Here is a 17,465-nt window from a genome sequence, read left to right as displayed (position 1 = left end):
GAAGCCTGATTAAGACAGCAAGCAATTGATCCCAGAAGGCTGTTATGATTATTGTGGCTATTTATAGACGACAGATGGTTTTTTTTCCCTGATGGGTGATAAGCTTTTGGAAGGCAAGGACACGGAGACTTTGCTATATCTCTGTTCTAGATCCCCTCAAGGGCCCAGCCCAGGTCGCCACCCAGGGTAGAGTCTTCGTAAATGCTTATTGAATGACTGTCAGATGGATAGATGGATGGACAGATGGATGGACAGATAAACTAAAGGAAGGAGACGGGATCTCAAATACTCTGTCACGTGACCCAAGAGACATTTCCACGTGTTTAAGATCACGGTAACCTAAGAAGTGGCAGCAGGGGCCTATCTGGGACCCCCTGGACTAATGGGTAACATGCCTTTAGGTGCTGAGGAGTGTCTTAGAAGGACAGAGTCATCCCTTGGGAGGTCAAGTTCAAAATGAAGTTGCTCCTGAGATCTGACATTCCCACCATCTTCAAAGTGGATGGGCCACCCTCGGCTCAGGCAAGGTGAATCGGTTTTCATTTGTCCTAAAAGGCGGCTCTTCTCCTAAGAAGGACCAGAACAGAACTAGGGGAAGAAAAGCATCGTCTCTCAGAAGTGGGATTTTCTAAACCCCCCGGGGCCAGGGCCCCCCACACACTTTCTTTGGTCCCGTGCTGATCTGATTTTGAACTCAGGCTTAATTCGGAGAAGGAGAGGCTCTGAGGGTTTCACCATCCACAAGCAAGGCCCCACTCACTGTCCTGCTCTCCTGACCACTTCCTCTCCCTCCCAGCTCCTTAAATCAGGTCCCCTGTGGCAGCAGGCTCCTGATCCTCAGTCGCATCCTTCAAACCTCTGCCCAGAGGGACCCAGGTCTGTGTGTCACCTGCTCCTCCCCCAATGCCCTCCCCAGAGCTCCTGCTCCAGAGGCTGGCAGAGGCAGGGGAGCAGCCGGAGGGAAAACGCATACCTAATAAAACACAAGGCCCTTCGATGGACCGAGAGGAAATGGGATGAAATCCCTGGACTCAGGAAGTTTGGGGGGGGCTCCTCTCCAGCTCACGACCACTGAGATGTCCTCCTCCTATTCATGTGCCCCATTCCCTCCTGTACAACACCTCTCCCAGCTTCCGGGCTTCCTGGAAGTCTTTTCTGACTGCCCTGTTTCTCTCACACCCCCCTGAGCCTTCCAGCCCACACAGCCGGCCAGGGCTCGGGTCCTGCCGGGGCCAAATGGGTGAGACCCTCCCCAGGACTCCTGGCCCTTGAAAAGCCATCAAACCAAGCCTGTCTGAGGAGGGGCTGGGCCTCCCAGGATAGAACTCCCTGAGCCGAGAGTGGTGGGCAAAGCTCCAGGCAGGACACAGGGCCCTGGTGACGCCTCTGTGCTGCGTCTGCTTCTTACAGAGCCCTTGGGAGGCCTGTTTACACAGTTCATCCCATGAGCCCCTGGAGAGGACAGTACAAGGACCAGGGTCCCTAATGTGGACCAGAAGTATCAAAACTATGACGTCTTTAATAGTATTTCTTCAGGGGAAGGGAGAAAAAAAAACATCCATTTAAAGAAAAAGATGCAGTAAACAATTGTACAGGACATGCCTAGGATGTGGCCAAAATCTAGCCTGCGTAATGAAGAGACAGGTGTGTGGAGCTTAGGGCTGCTGGGAATGTGTACATGCTTCTGGAAGGGCTAGTTGTAGCCCAGCTTTGCTGTGGACTGACTGTGTGCCTCATGAGAGATGGGTCACCTCTCTGAGCCTGTGTCCTTGCTCACGGAGCTCACAGAGGTTCTGTGGGCTAGGGCGAGAATTAAATGCAATAGCGTATGTGCATACACCGGACCCATACATGGAGGCGGTGATGTGCACACCCTCACCAGAAGCCCTTTGGGGGGCAGGGTGTGCACTGTGTGGTGCCCCTGACCTGCCCAGCAACAGGAGACAGCTCGTCATTGAGCAGGCCAGAATGAAAGGATCGCAGTGATTACTCCCCAGCCAAGAGAATGATTATCTGATGAGCCCTTGGAAATCCTTGTTGGCCATCTTCCTCATTACCATTCCTCTGGGAATGATTGTGGGGGAATTTGACAACAAGGCTGAATCCTGCAGAAGAGGTAGTGATGGAGTTAGGGAAAAACTACTTTACGACTGTCACTGTCATTGATGGATGGAGTCATTCACTCAACAAACATTGACTGATCATCTTAGGGCTAAGAACATGAGGAAGACACCAGGTCTGTCCTTGAGGAGCCCACAGTCCCGTGGCAGAACTGGACATAATCCTTCCATTGTGATAGCAGCTCTGAGAGAGGGGAGCAGGAAGCAGGCTGGGGACACAGGTGGTCAGTAAAGCATTAACTCAGCAGGCCTGGGTGGTCCAAACCCTGCACATTACCAAGAAAGAACTGGCGCTCGGTAATAACTCCTTCCTCTTTTTCTTCTTCTTTTTGGTCTAGGTGACAATTTCTAAGCCCTTGGAATATGCTGCCTGATACAAGTGTTTTTCCATAGCTGGGACTGGGGCCATACCAAGTCCCACTGCTTATGTGAACAGTGGGATTTGCGGGGAGGACCCTGGCCCATGCCACACAGCTTAACTTCTGGGATGGGAGTCCGGAGACTGAGTAGCTAAGGCCATTCACGAAGCACTCTGTTCCTAGGTTATGACCCTCAGTAAAAACCCCCAAACACAAAGTCTCATTTCAGATGAGTTTTCCTGGTGGGTGGTTCTTCAGATGTTGTCACACGTCATTGCCTGTAGAATCAAGCTTGGACATTGCTGGGGAGGACAGCTGCCAGCTCCCCTGGGCTCTCCTGGACCCTGCTCTAGGTCCCCTTTCCCTTCGCTGATTTGAATCTTGTCCTTTCCCTGTAGTAGACAGAACTGGGATCATAACAGCTTCTCTGGGTTCTGTGAGTCCTTCGAATGAATCATTGAGACAACTTGAGGGTGGTCATGGGTACCCCTGACGCACCTCTGTGTGGTGGCCATGCTGGAGGGGGTGGGCCAGGAGGGAGCTCGCGGATAATATGGAGGATGAACAGGGGTTAAGGCAGGGAAAAAAGGGGCCCAGACCATTTACATGTGGTTAGGTCCTGGCGGGTTTGAGGATCGGGGATCAGAGGGGAGAGGAAGCGGGGAAGGAAGCCAGCTATGACCAGACCCCACAGGGCTCCATCAACCACACGGGGAAATGGAGTGCGTCTGTTTCCCAAGACACCAGGAGCTTCATACTGGGCATCCTGTCTACGTCTACCTGGGTCAGCACTAAAGCAGTGAGGGATGAGGGGGGCGGGCTGAGATAACAAGGGGCCTTTGCAGGCACCGAGCGCCCAGACCAAGGCAGGGCTGGTGGTGGGGACTAAGCAGGAAGGGATCTGTGTGCGAGACCCACAGGCGGTGGTCCCAAAGGGATTTGGTGGGAGACTTGGTGTGGGAGGAAGGGGTGAGGGTGGCAGACAGAGGCCTGGGTGGACATGAGGCCACTGATAAGGACGAGACAGTCTAGAGGAGTCCAGCAGATTTAAGCAGATGGGTTCAGGTTCAGACACTGAATTTCTGCAATGTAGGATATGCCCGTAGACCATAGAGAACCCAAAGCAGCGATTTAATTAAATAGAAGGGGTCAAGGAGGAGTTGGGAGCAATGACAGAGCTGGGAAGGCCTTCAGGACCCCCGAGAAGACTCCTCCCCAGAGGCTCCAATACCTCTCTTCTGCAAGTCCAAGTCCAAGGATGTGAGTTCATTGCCGGCTCTCATACAGGACTTGTGCTGCCAGTTTTGTGAGTTTGAGAGGATCCATCGCAAGCTTATCTGCTCTAGGCTTCCTCGGCACCCCCTGAGCTTCTTCAGAGGCCCCTCTCCTTTGCTAGCGGGGAACTCCTGGCACTGAGTGAGGGGCTGGGCTGCTGGGGGTGCTCTATTGGGATCCTGTTGGGGGACCTTTGCAGAAGAGGCCAATTTCTCCAGGGAGGGCGGAGGGAGCAGTGTCCTCAGGGGGGCGCATGGGATCATTTATCCCAGGAGATGGAGAGAGTCAAAGATGCAGGAAGAAGGCTCAGCAGAGCTGGAGGACGGGAGGGAGGGTTGGCTGGTGCAGAAGGAGCCCAGAGCCAGGGAGGGTAGCAGAGAGACCTGTGGGCAGGCTGAAAAATGACCACAGCCACATTTCCCTTCCCATGTCTCCTTCTAGAACCTAGTCACTCCCCAAGAGTTGAAGTCACTTTCTCTCGCCTTGAACCCGAGCAGGCTTTTCATTACCTGAAGCAACAGTGGGGTCCCGGGACTTCTGAGACTGCCACCTTGCTCTCATCTCAGGACACTGGGACCCAGGCACCAGGGCTCAGGCCACACGGAGGCCACGTGGAGGCGCTGAGTTTGCCAGCCTCTGCTGCCAAGTATGTGAGTAAATGGGTCTCCAGGGGGTTCCAGCCCCCGGCCATGGAGCCTCTGGTGGAGGGTCTGAAGCCATAGTGCCCCCTTCCAATTTGTGAATTGTTGACTGCGCTCATCTAGTGAGTAGTGGAACTTTGACCCCTAGTGCTTGAACTTTTTTTTGTATTTTGGAGGGTGTGTGTAAAATGTATCAGTCTTTGAATTAGAAAAGCATATATATTGTTATTATTTTTTTAATGAACCTGGCTACTGCAGCTTAATTTGCCACAAACAATTTGGGTCCTGGGTGTCTCATAAGTGTTACTGTGTCCTCTAAAATGCTTCTCGGGGGACAAAGGTCAGGATAGAGGTCCACCAGCCCTTCCCTTGCTGGTAGGCACAGGGTGGGGGCTGGTGGTCGACTATGGACTTCTGTTTTCCTCTTTGTTCTGTAATTTTGTCTAAAGCTGTAAGTTTAAAAATATCCGCATCAGGAGTCTCTGCCTCATCTCCCCTCTGAATTCCAAGGCCCCAGAGCCACCCTTCTCCTTTCCTCCCCTGTCCAGTCACTGGGGCTGGGCAGCAGGTTCTATATTGGGCACTGGTGCAGGGAGCCGAGTCGTGTGACTTGGCGCTCTGAACTCCCCGCCTCCTTCCTTCCCTCCCCCTCCCTCCCTGGGCACCAGCTCAGGCGGCTGCACACCTGGGACCCAGGGCACCTCTGGGTGGAGCGGGTCAGGACTGGGCTCCTACAGCTCATCCTCAACTTTGTGAGACTAAGAACGCTCCAGTGTGGTGGGGTGGGGGGCCTCCCAGGGCCTGCAAAGAAAGCGGCAGCTATGAGGAACCTCAGCCACCAGTCCCCAGCAGGAGACACCGGTGACAGGAATAAATGGACATCAGCTGGAGAAGAAACTGGCAGCGGGAAGACCGGCCCAGGGGCAGCCACACAGTTGGGATGTGGGTTTCTCCTAAACCAAAGACCAGTGGCCCCAGGCACCCCCTCCACAGGCTGTTCTAGAACAATCCATTGTGGGAAACTCCTGGAGTGCTATCAGCAAACCCTCTTGAAGGCTCACTCAGTGACCGTGCCGGGGTATTTATGAATGTTTCCAAGTTTATGTCCTTGTCCTAACACTCCTCGGGGGGAGGTGGTACCTTAGAGGGAACAGGGCTGAGAGAGGCTGGGGAACGTGTCCACGGCGGCCCCGGGGACAGGGGAGGAGGAGCTGGGGCTCGATCGCCATCTCTCTGGCCCTCGGCCACCCCGCTGCAGCTGCCGGCTGTGGGAAGACACCACTGAGCCGCTGAGTCCCGGTGTCAAGCCGGGCCAGGCTCCCGGGCTTGTTGAATTCCATCAGCATTCTGTTCCCAAACCCAGGCCCAAAGGCTTCCAGGGACATTGGCTTCACTCCTGACCGGCCATTTTCCCACTTTCTTCTTCAACCCCCGACTTCTATTTCTGAAACTGGAGGCTCAAGAGTGAAGAGGGAAAAGGCAAAAATCTAAACACATGGCTGGGAAAAGGCATGCTGGGAAAACGGATGAGTTGTCCTAACAGCTGCAGAGTCCAGAGGCAATCACCAACAGCCTGCTCGGTGACCGCGCACGAGTGACCCCCTTCTCTGTGCCTTGTTTTTCCTCACTATGTAATTGGGCTGGTGTGGGGCACTCAGCTTCAGCATTATAGACATTTGGAAATACATCATTTCGAGGGGGTGGTGTGGAGGTTCCAGTTGTACCAAAGGGCTCAGAATACAGAGAGTGACGTGGTCCCAGACTAAGGTATCTTTATTTTTTCTTCTTCTTTTTGCAATACTAGGGGTTGAAATCCAGGGGTACTCAACCACTGAGCCACACCTCCAGCCATTTTTATTTTTTATTTTGAGACAGGGTCTCCCCCAATTGTGGAGGCTGGCCTGACACTTGCAATCCTCTTGTCTCAGCCTCCTGAGTTGCTGGATTTCAAGCCTGTGCCACCATACCTGGTGAAGGTCTCACTTTTAAGTGGGTACTGCCCAACAGTTTTGGGGGAGGAGGCCAAGGAGGGAGGCCTGAGACTGGCCAGCTCTTCCCTAACTGGACTGCCTATCCCACATCCCTTTGCTCTTACACATGGACATGTGATTGAGTTCTGACCAGGACTGCGTGGACAGAGGGTGGGGCCCCAACTTCCTGGTCCATTAGAATCTCCCACCTTGCCTCCACCCCTGAGATCATCCACTGTAGCTGCCCTCCGTCTGCATGGAGATGGGTGTCCACGCCCAGGGTGACCCCCACAGCATGGCCTCTAAACCTCTGCATGATGGTGTGGAGTGGACTACCTCTCCTGCTCCAGCCAGTGGACTTTCTAAGAGTGAGAAAGGAACTTCTATTGCCCAGTGTCCATTTGGGGATCGTTGATGACATGGCCAGTCTGAGCAACACAAGTGAGGATGGAACAGGGGCTTTTGAGCGGGAGGGGCTCCGAGTGGCCTCTTTGTTAGGGACTAGCACGTCTCAGTTCTTGTGGACCTAACTCTGTGAGTGAAGGAGCTGGAAATTTCTGCTGCACTCAACACATGATCTCGTGACCACGGGAGGTGGGAGCAAGTCACCAGATGCAGACTGGCATGGGAGTTCACCTGGGATGGCTGTGAGGCTTGTGCTGAGCCAGAGTTTCCTCAGTGCTAAGAATAAACAGGGGACAGAGAGGTTCTAGCACCAAGTGCCAACTCCAGGCAGCCTTGGCTCCAGGCTGGTGGCACAATCAGCCTGCAGCTTGGGGGGTCAGTGGGTGGGACCTGGCAAAGACCTGAGCTCCGCTGGCCCTGGGGCCTGGAGGCTCAGCACACCCTCTTTCCCAGGTGCCTCTCAGGCAAAAGCAAAGAGGATGAAAAAGCCAGTCCAGAAACGCAGGGAGCGGTCTCTGCAGGCTCAAGGGCAGGGTGTAGGACATTGGGTCTCAGCCTTCCTTCTCGGTTCCCTTCGCTGGGACCAGGGTATGAAAGGTCTTCGTGGGAACAAAGTTCTCTTGGAAGAGACTCAAGAGTTTTGTCCCCTTGGTTTCAGGAGGAAGCAGCAAAGCTGTGGCTCCCAGTAAGACGACTCAAGGTCACAGACCTGCAAGAAGGGGAGCTGGAATTGGATGTCAAGATCCCTGGGCTGCAGTGGGCCATACCTGGGGAAGGGCACGGATTACCCTCTCTCCTGCCCCCGAGGAGGGGAACCCGGCACCCACCCATGGCACACCCCTGGGGTGAACCTGGTGGTTTAGGCGTTGCTGGGGCCGGTGCAGGATGTCAAGGAGCGCCTGGATCAAGGGGGTCCCTGTGACCTCTTTCTCTATTCCCCAGGTCACTTGTCCCCGGGGCTGGGGAAAGTGGCAGCTGGCTGCCCAGCCTGGGATCAGGTAGCTTGGTCTGGCAACAGCAGCAGGAAGCCCATTTGTCCTCGATCCCAGCCACTTTCCCTGGCCACAGAGCTTACATGTGGGTTCTTGGGCTCATCTCACTCTTATAGTCTCTTTGGAGGGGAAAGGAGTCTGGTTAGTGGACACTCCCAGAACCCCTCCAGGTAACATGGGGCCTTGGTGGCCTGGCTTGGTCTGCCAGCCCCCACCTGCAGCTTCCAAGGACAGGCCTGGCTCACTCAGCTGTCCAGATGCTCCCCACACTGTAGGGTGGCCTGTCCATCTCCCAGCTCGTCTGGCACCACAATGGCACCACCCAGAAGTCTGAGGTAGTCCACATCCTGGGGAGGTGGCCGAGAGCCAGGCTGCAGCCCGCTAAGGCAGCCTTGGCCAGCAGCCTCCAGCTGCCCCCTCAGCCTCCCGCTTCTCTTGGAGGGTCCAGTGTCTTGGGGACCTGGGACACGAAGTGTCTACAAAGACTCGGGGGGCTCTTCCCGCACCTCCCTGCATCAAGAAGAGAACATTTTAAAAATGTTTTTATTTAATTAAAAAAAAAAGACAGAACTAACAACCCCAAACCAGTGGTGGGTACGGGATGGCAGGTGCTTAACTGGCGAAACACTGGGTAGGAGGGCGGGCTGGGGCGGGAGGAGGCGGGGAGGCGGGCTCAGGCCACACATCCCCCAGGGACGGCCAGGTCCGAGACTGCCTGGGCCGAGCTGCAGCAGCAGGAGGGCGGCCAGAGACCAGGGTCCTGGGTGGAGCGGAGGCAGTGGGTGGAGAGGCTGTGACGGCAGGAGCCTCTAGGGGCGCTGTGCCCCTGCTCTGCGTCCCTCCTGGTGGCATCTTCCCCTCCGGTCTGCTCTCTCGTGGTCCCCAGCGTGGGCCCTGTGTTCTCTGCCTGGGGCTGGGCAAGAGGTAGGATTCAGTGGGCGCAGCGCTCTTGGGACGCTCTGGGGCAGCGGTCGGGGGTGGCTTGTGTGGCAGCAACAGCAAGGCGACCTTGCTTTTGGAGGAGACAGAAGACAAGTCCTGGGGTCCTGCTGGGGGACAGGCCTCCTTCAGCCTGGTGAGGCGGTGGCATGGTGGTGAAGTGGTGGAGGAAGGTGCGGGCTGGGTGGGGAGGGAGGCAGGGCCCGGGCGGCCCCTGACCCTGGTGCTCACTGCTGTGCATGCTTGGACACGTCACCGTACAGAGCCATCCTGGCCGGGAGGAAAGGGTTTTGAGCAAGCACAAAGGGGACCTGGCAGGCCTCACGTCTCAGCTCACCCGCACGCAGGAGCCGGTGGTGTGTGTGGGGGTGTGATGTCCTTTCCTGGGGGCCAGGGGCGGGCAGGGAAAGACACAGGTTGTCACGAGTCCTGGTTGACCCAGGTGGAGGGCGGAGTTGCCCAGGGGGTTCCGTGAGCAGGTGGCTGAGGTAAGAATTGGTTCGGTCACTTCCGAGAGCAACAGCTACCGGGATCACAGGTGACTGTTCAAGATTGGATTAAGAAGTTTCAAAAAGTAAGAAACGATTTCTCTTTAGAAAGCACACGGTTTATAGAAAAGGGGGTGAGTTCCGCGTTCCAGGGGGCTCTTCCAAACCTGGACACACCCCCGCTTCCTCGGCTTGCTGCAGGAGGGGGGCAGAAATGGCAGGAAACACTGCGAACCACAGAACCCCCTTCCTCAGACACACAGTGCTGAGATTTCTCTCTCTGAGGGTGGAAGAAAGGCCCAGATCAGCCCCTTCCGTCAAACTCCTGCACTGTGTCCTTTCCACTGGTGGCAGAATAAATTACAATAGGAAGAGTTGGGGGACATGTTGCTGCTACTGTTGAAGATGAGGAAATGAACAGAACTTGCTCTCCTGGTACCGACTGAGCAGACCATGATTGGTGACCAGCTAGGAAATGGATACATGTCTTCTGGTTTATGTATTTATTTTCATTTGTTTTGGTTGCTATGCGCCCTCTGGTCTCTCTTTCTTACACAGATGTTCAGGCTTCTGTTGCCAAATGCCATTTGGGGGCAGTGGGCTGGGGGGTCTGTGCCATCCCCCAGCAACCCCCTACAGCTCAGGGGACAGAATTGCTCCTCAGACCAGTGGGGAGTGTCCAGCAGGAGGCCACTCTGACCTGTGGATCCCTCCAGACCCTCAAGTACAGTCAGTGTGTCCTGCCCATTCTGAGCAAGGCAGAAACTTCCAGAAGCAGGCAGGAGGTCATCAACAGACCTGACCGTTGCCTCACACTCCTCCCCAAGCCTTGGTCTCCTCTGGAGGAGGGAAATCGGCCCCAGGACAGCACGAGGCTGAAGCACCAGTTGGCTATAGAGCTTGCTCTTCAGAATGACTGTTTCCAACAACAGAGTGCCGGAGAGAGAAAGAGGGAGAGAGAGAGACAGAGAGGGAGGGAGGGAGCTTCAGCATCCTGGTTTCTGGCTCAAAGACACAGGGACTTCTGGTTCAAAAGCAGCTGATGAGAGTGCAGAGGCCCCTTGTGCCTGAGAAGCCTCTGGCGGCCCAGGGCCCGGGGCCCAGGCAGGCAGGAAGGCTCTAAAATTCCATTCTTCTGGCAAGATTAGTTTCCAAGAGGAGATAATGGCTCAATTTTATTTTCCCGTGCAGCTCAGGAGAGCTCTTGGGCCTCCTGGGAGATCAGGAACCCCGGGTGGCAGCCGAACACCCGTTCTGGGATACAGTCCACCTTCCACCTTCCCCAGCCCCGGCTCTAGGCTCCGGCTTCTTCCACTGGACACCAGCCCACGACACCTTCCGAGACCAGGGAGGGTGGCGGGTGGCTTCAGTTCATTGTCCGTCCGTCCACCCGGAGCATCCCGTGCCCTCCTGTGTGACCCCAGGCAGCCGATCCGGGGAGAGGCCGGTGCTGAGAGGAGAGGAGGGGTGGGCCGCTCACACGGGGGTGGTCCGCCGGCTCAGCATGCTGACGTGGAAGCCCTCCTTCAGGTCCTGCTCGAAGAAGTCATGCACCTGGAGGAAGCCGGCGTCCTGGTCCGGGCTGTAGCTGGCCGCCGTGGTCACCTTGAGCGGCTCCCTGGACAGCGTGTACATGGACAGCTCGCCCATGGGGATGGCCCCGGCGATCTTGAGGCCCACGGGAGATGCGTCCCTGGAGGGCGAGGCCTCGGTGGACCTGGAGCTGGACCGGGAGCGCCGTCGCCGGTACCGGTAGCTCGGCATCCTGGCATAAGGGGACGAGGAAGAGGCCTTGAGGAATTCCCGTTTGGTCTTGAACCTCAGCTCTTTGTTTTTCTCAATGTAAATGTTTACAGCCAGGACGCCCACGGTTTCGGCCACGATGAAGGACAGGGCCCCGAAGTAGAAGGACCAGCCGTAGTTGTAGTGGTTCTTCCTGTCCTCGTCCCGCTTGTCACTGGGGTCGCCCGTGTTGCTGGAAATGTAGACAATGATGCCTATGATGTTGCTGAGGCCTGAAAGAGAAGCAGAAGCGGGGACCGGGGAGGGACAGAGGCAGAGATCAGACCCTCGGCTGCGGCGACAGGACAGGGGACAGGCGGCCGGAGGAGGGGCTCTGGTCTTTCCCCTCCCAGAGACGCCTTCCTTCATTCTGGTAGCGAACTGTGTTCTAAGTACAGTCATCCCTGGGTATCTGGGAGAGATTTCAGGACCCTCAGAAGATGACAGATCTGCAAGTTCAAGTTCATCACGTAAACAGCCCAGAGCTGGCACACAACCTGAGCACACCCTGCGCTGGGCTCCGGTCATCTCTGGATCACTTACCCACTAATACGATGTCCATGCCGAGTAAATGCCTGTGATACTCACGTCCATTCTGGGCCCTCGCCCTGTCTTTACCTGGCCAACGCCTTTAGGTCTTGGTTTCCCATGACTTACCCGGTGCCTTCCCGATCCCCGACTCCTCAGAGGCTTGAAAAGCCCCCGTCTCTCTGTCTTGATGGCACATCGCACACCCGACTTTCTTTTTAGATGAAGTGAAAAATCACACCACATAAAATGACCCTTCAGAAGGGCACAGTGCAGTGGCATTGGGGGCCCATCACCTCTACTAGCTCCAAAACAATTTTGTCACCCCCCCCCTACAAAGACCTGGTTAAGCAGTTGCTCCCTGGCCCTGGCACACCTGGGCTTTCAAAGTTAACTTACGGTCCCCCCTGCCACCAGGATGCCCACTCCTGGCAACACAGACCACGTATGCCCAGCTCCCCCAGCAGCACTGGCCCCAGCGGGCGGCCTGGGCGGGGCTCACCTGCAGCCACAAAGAGGATGCCAGCACTGAGCACGATGTTGTTCCTGCGGCTGTAGATCCTGCCAGCGCCGATGCAGAGCCCTCCCAGCAGGAGCAGGATGGTGCTGAGGATGGGGAACACGCTGGAGGCTCGCACGATGCCTGGCCAGGGAGGGACGAGACAGAGAGGGCAGTGAGGCCAGCCGCCCCGCTGGCCACGGACATGGGCGCCTCCCAGGACCCCTGTGGCTGGAGGTCCTTCCCCCAGGATTTGAAGATCCCATCAGGACCTGGACTCATTGGGTCAGGAGGCACGGGGGTTGGCCAGGACAGCTGGACCAAGGCCAGAGCTGGCCCCAGGCTGGCTGTTCGCTCTCCCAGACGCTACATGACCCAGAGTCACATCTGCCCACGTGCTCAGCCTCCCTGGGGTGCGGGCCACGCCCATCAGCCAGGAGGGAGCAGGGTCCCCCAGCGACACTGGAGAGGTCACAGTAGCAGCCACCAAAACCTTGGAATGTGTCACGTTTCTGTAACACCTCAGGCCACCAAGCCTCCAGCGGGTCTTAAGTCCCCACAGAGCTTTCTGGGACATGGTCTCCATGGGGCCTCTGGGAGCCTGGGGCCCTGCGTCCACAAGAGGCAGCGCTCGTTGGCGGCTGGAGACCACAGGCTTTGGTACATCAGCTGGGTCTCCGTGACCTACTGGCTGTGTGGCCTTGGCCACGTCACTTCACCTCTTCAGAAACTCAGTTTCCCCACCCGTGACACAGGGTTCAGTGAGCAGCCCCCACAGGGGGTGCATTTTGAAGCCTGAAACTGTGGATAGTATGAACCTCCTATGCACTTGGACCCATGGCAAGAGTCGGCCTTGGTTTTCCTATCCATCCATGCCTGTGATAGAGTCCAATTTACAAATTAGGGGCAGTAAGAGATGAGCAGCTAATAATAAGACAACTCTAACAATCCACTGTAATAAAAAATTACTTATCATGGATTTTTTATTTTCTGGGATTTTTCTCCTTTCGTGTTTTTGAACTGTGGTCGGCTAACACCTGAGAAGGGGAAACCAAGGTCAAGGGGGCCCTGTCTGGGACCAAGGTTCTGTGGTTGGTTTTGTATGTGTGAGTGCTCAGCACAGGGAGCGTCATATTCTGTGCTTCCTAAGTGACTCTTCACCTTCTTCACTGTTGTCACCCCCCCGCCCCGCCCCCTTAGAAGCTCACAGAAGAGGCTGCTAGGTGCACAGAGCTGCTGTGAGCTGTGCAGCTGAACTGCATTCCTGACCTTGTTCTGCCACGGACAAGCGGGGCACCCAGGGCAGGTAGCTGAGGTGACCACCTGAGTCCATGGTCACATAGAAGAGAGAAGTGATGCCAATCGGTAGGGGTTGAAGTGTGGCCCCCAAACACATCCACACCCTGTCCACCTCCGGACCTGGGCATGGGATCTTATTTGGAAAAAAGTTCTTTGCAGGTGTGATCAAGGGCCTCAAGATGACATCATCCTGGATGGATGAGGTGGTCCCAGGTCCAATGACAAGTGTCCTTCTGACAAGGGGAGACATGGGCTCTTATCCATAGAGGGGACACAGAGGAGAAGGCAGGCAGAGAGTGGAGTGACATGGCCAAAGAAGGCCACCAGAAGCAGGAAGAGGCCGGGAGAGAGCCCTCCAGAGCCCGCAGAGGGGGCGGGATCCCACCAGCTCCTGGAGTGTGGATTTCTGAACAACACACCCCGAGAGCCATTTTTCTCTGTCTTAAGCCACGGAGCTTGTGCATTCCTTCCCGAGACCCACCTCAGGGGATTACTGTGGGAAAACACGAAGCCCTCGTGGGGCATCAGGCCCTCCCTTAGCGTCTGGGGTGGGAGGGGGTCAGAGGAAGGGAGGAGGGACTTGAGGAGCATCCCAGGGCTCAGCCGTCCCTGGGAGCCTGCTGGTCTCCCAGCCCAGCAGAATCCGGTGGCGTGGGCTTGGTGACCCCGGCAGGGGACGGTGAAACAGGGAATGCGGGCAGACGCCCCTCCTGAGCCAGCTGATGGGCTTGGGGTCTTTCAGCCTCTGAAGGCCCCTTTTGTCTCCTTTCTGTATAGACACCAGTGTGTGCCCTGCTTCACAGACGAGAGATTGTCTGGGGCCTTAAATGAAGCTCTTCTCTCCGGCCCCTTCCTCCCTGTTGCCTGTGCCTTCTTGGCGACGCTACAGGCTGGGGAGGTTTCCTGTGTCTTTCTGAAACGTGCCTCTGAGCTGTGGCTGGCCAGAGAATCAGAGTCACCATCCTTCCCCCAAGTCCTCCTTCAGCAGACAGGTCAGAGGGGCTGGGGAGAAGGGAGCCCACCAAACCAGGAAGGCCAAACCTCGACGGGGTGCCAGGCCCAGGCCCGGATGGAGGGACCCTGGAGCTAGTAGGGCCCGTGGAAGGCTGTGGGGTGGCGACTCCCTCAGATCCTGGGCGATGGAGGTGCATACTAGCAGTGGCACGGCAAGAGCTCAGAGGCCATCAGGAGCCCCATGACAACCCAGAACGCCAGCCTGGCTTCAGAATGGGTGGCTCAGGGTTGACGTCCTCCTGAATGGTTCAAGGTTGAGTGTGCACAGCATGGCCTTGGGGCCTCCCAGGTCCACACCTGGAGAGCTGGGCAGGCAGCCCACCATGGTGCCTGCCGGCACCAGGGACCAGGGCTCTGCTTCCCGACTGCTGGATCCCAGGTGGTTGTCACAGGGCCCGGCACATAGCAGACCCACAGAGCTGAGTAAGGAAATGAATTCTCATGAAACCTCCTCATCTGCTGCAAACCTCAGTCCCCAGAGACCTCTCGCCTGGGCTTCTCCCTGTGCAGGAGACCTGGGAGAGAGCCCAGAGGCTCAATACTGGAAACCCATGGCCTAGCTCAGGAAGTTACCCTCTGCTCTGGTCCCAAGCTCATCTGCACTTGGGAGGTAGAGGACAATCAAAGGCACAATCAGAGCTCAGCTTTCAGACGGGCCAAAGTCCCTGTCTGAGGCACACCTCCTCATCAGGAAGCCAGCCCTGCCCTCCAACCCCAGCTTTGCCGGCAGCTAAAGAACACAGGCTGGAAGTCCACCCTCCATGGCTCTCCCGGGCTTTTTACGGAACCTGGCTGCTCTCCCCACGGTGCACACTCCCTTTCCAAGTGACCTTTAGTTGCTGTGGGCAAGTGACTCTGGGCGTTCCAAGTCCTTGGGCCCTCCACAGGACAGTGCTGGGGGAATTCAAGGACTCCAGCAACTAAAGCTGGTCCGGCCCCTTCTTTGTTTGCCCCTCAGGCTCTTGCTTTATTCTTCTCCATCCTACACTGCAGAAGCTGAAGGATGTCATTCATACCATATATAGGCAAATGACAATCCTTGAGTTGTGTGCAGTGTGCAACCTCCACAATTATCCTTGGCAGCCCTATGGGAATTCATTTTCCCAGTTTGGTAGGGGTCCCCCAATAAGCAGAATCAGAGGTCAGGCAGGAAGAGGAGGAGGAGAAGGAGAAAATGAGGGAGGAGGAATGGGGGCAGAGCTTTGACCAAATCATTTCAGGTCCTGGGCCTGGCTGGAGCCATCTGACACGGCCTCGGCTCCATGGGAACCGCACACTGTTCTATTTCACTAGATGACTCAGAATCCAAACCCCTTCTTTTAGAGAAAAAAAAAAAATCCATAAACAGGTGCAGAGTGAACTATGTTCCCTCTGAGGGCACTGGTATTGATTCTCCATAGACGAAGCTGGGCCCGCCCCCGGGGTGCTGCCTGTGCGCTCTTCCAGACTCTGGACAAGGTGAAAGGGAAAGCGGCCTGGAGATGCTGCTACTCCATTCCTGGACTCCTCTGTGGCTCCCCTTTCCTCCAGTGGGTACTCCCAGGCCCAGGGATGAGCTCTGGACTCAGGGTGCAGGGCTAGGTTTGTCCCAGGGACCCCCGGCTCCAGTGTGGGCCCCACACAGCCACAGGAGCCCAGGTGGGGCAGGGGCAGGGGCAGGGGTTCTGGGGACAGCCCAGGGGCTGAGGCGTGGCTTGGGTCCTTGGGGCAGGAAGGACTTCAACCAGCTCCTCCAGACCTGCCCTGCCCTTCTCCCCTCCCTCAGGCTGCCTGGAGCCCCCTGAAGCTGTGGTGGTATGCCCTCAGTCTGATTTTTCTAGAACACATCAGGGATAGCAGGGAGTGGGCAGGCCACCACACCCCGCAGGGAGGCAGCACCTGCGTCTTTAACCTTCCGGTGCCAGTCTCGGCTCCAGCCAATCAGCTTCCCCGAAGCCGGCCACGCCCAGCAGCTCCCGCCTCAGTCTCCCCAGGACACTGGCCCCCAGCGGAGCCCTCCACCAAGATCCCCAGCCCGGTATGGCCTCGCTGCACAAAACTCTGTCCTCTGAGGTCACCAGGCAGTGGAAGGGAGCGTCCACGGTTTCCAGAGAAGAGCCCCCGTGCCCCGCCAGGTGTCCATCGGCCTCCCCCCGCCACCCGGGCCCCTGCGCCCCCTCCCCCGCACCCCCTGCCCCCCCCCCCAACAGGGGAAGCCAAGGATTCTTGACACTCACGAAGGAGGTACTCGGAGCTGTCATGGTCGTAATCATTGTCCTCGGGGAAGTGATTGATCCGGAAGCAGTGCCCTTTGTAGATCCCTGCAGGGAAGGAGAGAACGACACCCGTCAGTGCTGTGCGGTCACTCCGAGGTCACAGTCTGTGCGCAGAGCCCGGAGCAGGCCCTGCGGGGACGGGCGGGGAGGAGTCTGCCTCGGTGACCCCCAGGGGCCTCAGATACAACCACAGAGAACAACCACACCGTGGGGCAGGGACCCTGCTTTATCCAGCTTTTTCATTGCTGTGACCAAAAGACCCAACAAAAGCAATTAGAGGAGGAAAGGTTTATTTGGCGCTCATGGTTTCCAGGTCTCAGTCCATAAACAGCAGACTCCTCTTATTCTGGGCTCAAGATGAGCTAGAACGTCATGGCAGAAGAGTGTGGAAGGAGGAAAGCGCCTCAGGACATGATGATTCAAGAAGCCAAGAGAGCTCTGCTCACCAGGGACAAAATATAAACCCCAAAGACCTGACCCCTGCGACCCACCTCCTCCACCTGCCTGCAGCTAGCACCAGTTAACCCATCCAAGTGGATCAGGTTAAGGTTGAGGCTCTCCTAATCCGGTCATTGAACCTCTGAATTTTTTGCATTGCCTCACACAGCTTTTGGGGGACACCTAAAAGGTGACCATATTCTTTATGGTCCAAGCCTGGACCCCCTGTGAGAGGGAAAGACTCACTATCCATAACTGCTGGGTCCAGAGGTGCCATGAGGGACTGTCCTGGGCAGGCAGCATGTGAGATCCCTGTACCCAAGGGCACTCAAGAACCACAGCTTGAAAATCGGCAAAGAAGTTGCTCCTGGGGAATGGGGTGGAGAGGGCCTTCCAGACAGAGCAGCCAGCCTGGCACAGGCCAAGGTTGGGGCAGGGTCTGTCTGTCTGTGTCCTTCCCT

General features: G+C 56.6%; 1 protein-coding gene across 1 annotated transcript in view; it reads right to left on the bottom strand.

The window, feature by feature from the left end:
- Positions 1-8,287: 8,287 nt before the first annotated feature.
- Cacng4 (calcium voltage-gated channel auxiliary subunit gamma 4) overlaps positions 8,288-17,465 on the bottom strand; it is a 54,213-nt gene continuing 45,035 nt past the window's right edge. Inside the window, exons 2-4 of the mRNA XM_078041838.1 lie at positions 16,528-16,611; positions 12,002-12,142; positions 8,288-11,204 (exon numbers count right to left, since the gene is read on the bottom strand). Coding sequence (XP_077897964.1) covers positions 10,666-11,204; positions 12,002-12,142; positions 16,528-16,611 — 764 coding nt within the window. The 3' untranslated portion in view covers positions 8,288-10,665. The remainder of the gene's footprint in view (positions 11,205-12,001; positions 12,143-16,527; positions 16,612-17,465) is intronic.

This window comes from Ictidomys tridecemlineatus, chromosome 3 (assembly GCF_052094955.1).
Source record: "Ictidomys tridecemlineatus isolate mIctTri1 chromosome 3, mIctTri1.hap1, whole genome shotgun sequence".
NCBI classification, from domain to species: Eukaryota; Metazoa; Chordata; class Mammalia; order Rodentia; family Sciuridae; genus Ictidomys; species Ictidomys tridecemlineatus.
The sequence above is the reverse complement of the archived record's forward strand: the minus strand, read 5'-3'. Positions and strand labels throughout refer to the sequence as shown.